The 4,204-nt window shown below is 29.8% G+C and overlaps 1 protein-coding gene across 1 annotated transcript; it reads right to left on the bottom strand.

Annotated features, from left to right (window-relative positions):
- Positions 1-1,564: 1,564 nt before the first annotated feature.
- Positions 1,565-3,660, bottom strand: LOC117178290 (cytochrome P450 9e2-like). The gene has a single exon (XM_033369657.1). The coding sequence runs from the start codon at positions 3,606-3,608 to the stop codon at positions 2,100-2,102; it is 1,509 nt and encodes a 502-aa protein (XP_033225548.1). The 5' UTR covers positions 3,609-3,660; the 3' UTR covers positions 1,565-2,099.
- Positions 3,661-4,204: the final 544 nt, after the last annotated feature.

The following is a 4,204-nucleotide window of genomic DNA, read 5'->3' as shown; positions in this document are numbered from 1 at the left end:
GTTATTGTGTCTTGTGTAAGATAGATTCTTTGTTTAAATTAATTTTTTTTAAACTTGAAAAAAGAGTGAAAATAATTCACTTCAAATCACAATACTATTTTTTTTTTAATTTTGTTAAGGTTTTCATTATATTTTTTCATAAATAAAAAGCTAAACAAAGTTAAAGATTTAAGAAAAACCCAACAATTTCTAGCACTTATATAAGAGAGGATAATTATAAACGATATTAAATATTTTAAACAACTTTTTTTGTTAATTTTTTACTGCTAATGATTATCAACTGTTAAAACAATTGTTTTGTTAAGTTGAAGTAATTATTACTTCCCTCCAATAAAAAATTAGGCAAAAGTTAAGTAATTTCAGAAAAAAACACATCTTTCTAGCATCATTCAAATGGAATTTTAATAGAAATAAATTGTTTAAAAAATTAATTTTCTTGACTCTAATGAATGATTTATCTTATTTTAATTGAAAAATGAAAAAAAGATAAATTTTCTATTAAAAACTGCAATTTTCTAGCATTAATCTAAGAGAATATCATTAACAATAATAATAAATTGTTTAAATAATCATGTTTGTTAACATGATTAAACTATTACCTCCTCCCAACGTAAAATTGGATGAAAAGTGGAAATTCTTTGAAAAAGCCGCGTCTTTTTAACACTATTATATGAAAAAATGGCTAAAAACAATAATAAATTGTTTCAATAAATAATTTATGTAACCATATAATTTTCATTAAAAAGTGGTGTTTTATGTAGAAGAAACAATTTAAATGAAAAAAACCTCAAAAAATTATAATTTGTGTTTTATTCGTAAAAACAAAATTAATAATTAAAAAATTAAATTTTTAGGCAAACGACACAAGCTTTTATAAAATTAAATAGATAAAAGTTGCTCTTACGAAAAATAGCGAAAACTCATTCCAATTTGTCATGAATAATCTTCGATAGGACACGTAGTTTCCGTTTTAATCGTAAAAAATAACATTCAAAATGCAATTTTTTTGAAAAACGACACAAGCTACGATCTAAGATTAAAAGATAACAGTTGCTCAACCAAAAATAATCTATAATTTTTTTTATTATTCATTTTTAAATAGGACGAGAAGATTTTCTGTCAATGGTAAGAAATAAGATTAAAAATAAAAAATTAAATTTTTGGACAAACGACACAAGAGACAAACAAAATTAAAAGTTTCAATGAAATGTTTAATAGAAATTTTTATTTTACGGGGATGCGCAATTTTTTAATGATAAAAATAAGACCAAGAAATTACATTTGTCCCAATACTAATGCATATTATAAATGGGAATAATATAAATTTATTGAAATGATACACATTTTTCAGGGTGGCTAAGAATAAAATTTAATAAAAAATAAAAAACAAATATTAAAGTAAACATTATTTATAAAATTTGTAGTTTATTTTGAAATATCTGAATAAACATCCCCAGACCGAGGTTCTGAAATATATATAATATAAATATGATATAATAGAGTTGAACATAATGTAGAAAAGTTCGCATTTTCAAATAAATCGAGTGCGAAGCACGAGATACGTGATGAGAATGTGCTCGTTAAATCCGAAGGAGCTTTAACAAAGGAGAATTCACAATCACCAAATGAAAGTGTTCGATGGTTTGACCTTTAATTTTGAAAGGATTGCGCACAAATGTATGGTAAATACAAAGCGCGAGTTGAATGTATCATTGAGCACGAAGCGCGAGAAACAGCAGTTGCGCATTCAAACTTGAAAGCGAAAATGGTTCACAAAACTAAATTTTGGTTTACGGCAGGTTCTTGTACGTTTTTATGCTATCTGGGACCATTATTTTAATCAAAAATAATAGTTTAGCGATAAAAAGTTTTTGTTTTAAATTCTGGCTCAAATTTGACGGCACTATGTATTACAAAGCTGGCCCTTAATTTCTATCAAATTCCAAGATGGCAGTGAAAATGCTAACACATGAATTAAAGAAAGTTTTTAGCCAAATAAAAGGTACAGAAATATGTAAATGTAAATCAAATAGCTCATTTATCAATAATTTATAAAATTTTATACACATTTTTTACAAAAAATGAAAATTAAACATGCTTCAAAACTTTTTCTCTAATGGTTTCACAAAAACCCAAATCCCACCTTTCGCATTGGTTAAATATTTCGTAAGGTCTCTTTTCAAAGGAAGTTTGGTTTTCGGAGAAATTTCTAGAGAATAGTTCCTCAAAATCGTAGTCATCGCCATCTTCATCATCAACATTGCGAGCCTCATTCCGACGCACATTCTAGGGCCGGCCCCGAACGGCAAAAACGCAAATTTGTGTAGATCATGCTTCCTCTCTTCACTGAATCTATCCGGATCAAATTGCTCAGGATCAGGCCAATATTTAGGATCCTTATGAAGTCCATGAGCAGAAATTGCAATTACATGTCCAGGCTTAACTAGACAAGAGAGACCATCATACCCCACAAGTTGAGTTTCGTAAGTGCAAATTTTTCTAAAAGTACCAGTGTCCGGAAAAAACCTTATCGATTCGTTTATAACTTGTTCCAAATAATTCAAATCCTTACAGGCCTCAACTGTTAATTCACCATTGCAGTTCATCAACACCGACTTAATTTCATCTCTGGCCTTTTCTTGTATTTCGGGACGAAGAGCAAGTTGGTATCCCAAAAAACTCAAAGTGTTTCCCACACTCTCATAAACATCTATCATGAATGATAAAAAGTGAACTGTCAAATTTGTTTCTTGGTCAATGCCGTCTTTCTCAGCTTCCAGCATAATGTGCATAAAATCATTTCGAGTGTTGGTGTCTTTTCCTTCAGAGTTGATAACATCCCTCACAAGTTTTCGGAGAAATACTTCCATTTCTTTTGACACCACCCCCACCTTCATCAGTTTTGCAATATGAGGGAAAAAGAAGAGTATCACTTGGGAAAAGTTACCCCTAAGGGCAGAATCCCCAAAAACGGATGTGACGATTTTGCCAAAGGTCATCGACTTTTCATCAAAACAGTAGCCTTCAATCCCTAGACCCACTGTCATGACGAGTTCACTTGTATATTTTGTAAATAGCTCATTTAATTCAAATTCCACCTGATCATTTTTTGATAAACTTTTGTCTAGGTATTTTTGGAACTTCGAGGAAACTTCTCGAATGAGGGAAAACATTGCCTGCAATTTCCTTGGAGAGAAACCATTTGTCAAAGCTATTCTGTTTTCCTTCCATGTTTCAATCCCGGAATAAAAAGGATTCTTGATGAAGAGTGGATCCAGTTCTTGGTGAAGATTAATCGCGTTATTTCTGAAGGAATTGAAATCGGTGAGCATCACTTTTTTCACGAGATCTGCATCACGAATCACGAGAATTGGTGTTCTGATTTGGTAGATTCCGAGCATGCTGTGACTCGATTCATTTTTGTATAATCTTTCACACAAGGCACTGAAACTTTCTTGCAATGAAACGACTTTCCACATGTTGCCAATTAAGGGTAGACATCTTTCAGGCGTGGGAATCCCTTGACTTTTCCAGTAATTATAAGTATATTTTAAGTAGTAATAAAAAAATAGGAAAGTCAAGAACACTAAGCTAATGTAGAAAAACATTATTGTTCTATAGAGTTAGATAAACACTAATTGCGAAGGCTAATGTTAGAAGCCTTTGAAGAGACTAAGAAACTATCAGATCTTTGAGCCATTTTTCATTGATTTCTGACGATAAGAATTCGAAGGTCTAAAAAGCGGATAAGGAAAATTGAAGATATCAATACGATACATTGTGTTTCGCAATACTTGCTTCAAGTGTTTTCCTCTTAATCCTAAACAATATAGTCATTCTAGGAAGTCATCTATTTTTTCATCTCCATAAGATATAAATTCTTTTTAATACAAAATAAAAGTTGTGAGTAAATATTTTTTTCAAACGTTTTTAAAAAGCTAAATACAGGAAATTTTTGTGATATTCATGTATTGGGCTTCGATTTGGTCCTAAGATTCTTTAGAAAATTAAACTAACGTTACAATTCACAACATCTCGAAACAGAATCAAACAATTTAAAAACTATATTATTTTTATTTTGCAAGGTTTTATAAATATAAAGGAAAATTCGACTCCTTGTAAAAGATAATTAGGACTAAATGATTAAAAAAGTTTTTAAACACTTTATAAATATTTCAAAATTATTAAAAAAACTTTACAATTT

This window comes from Belonocnema kinseyi, chromosome 8 (assembly GCF_010883055.1).
Source record: "Belonocnema kinseyi isolate 2016_QV_RU_SX_M_011 chromosome 8, B_treatae_v1, whole genome shotgun sequence".
In the NCBI taxonomy this organism is placed as follows: domain Eukaryota; kingdom Metazoa; phylum Arthropoda; class Insecta; order Hymenoptera; family Cynipidae; genus Belonocnema; species Belonocnema kinseyi.
The sequence above is the reverse complement of the archived record's forward strand: the minus strand, read 5'-3'. Positions and strand labels throughout refer to the sequence as shown.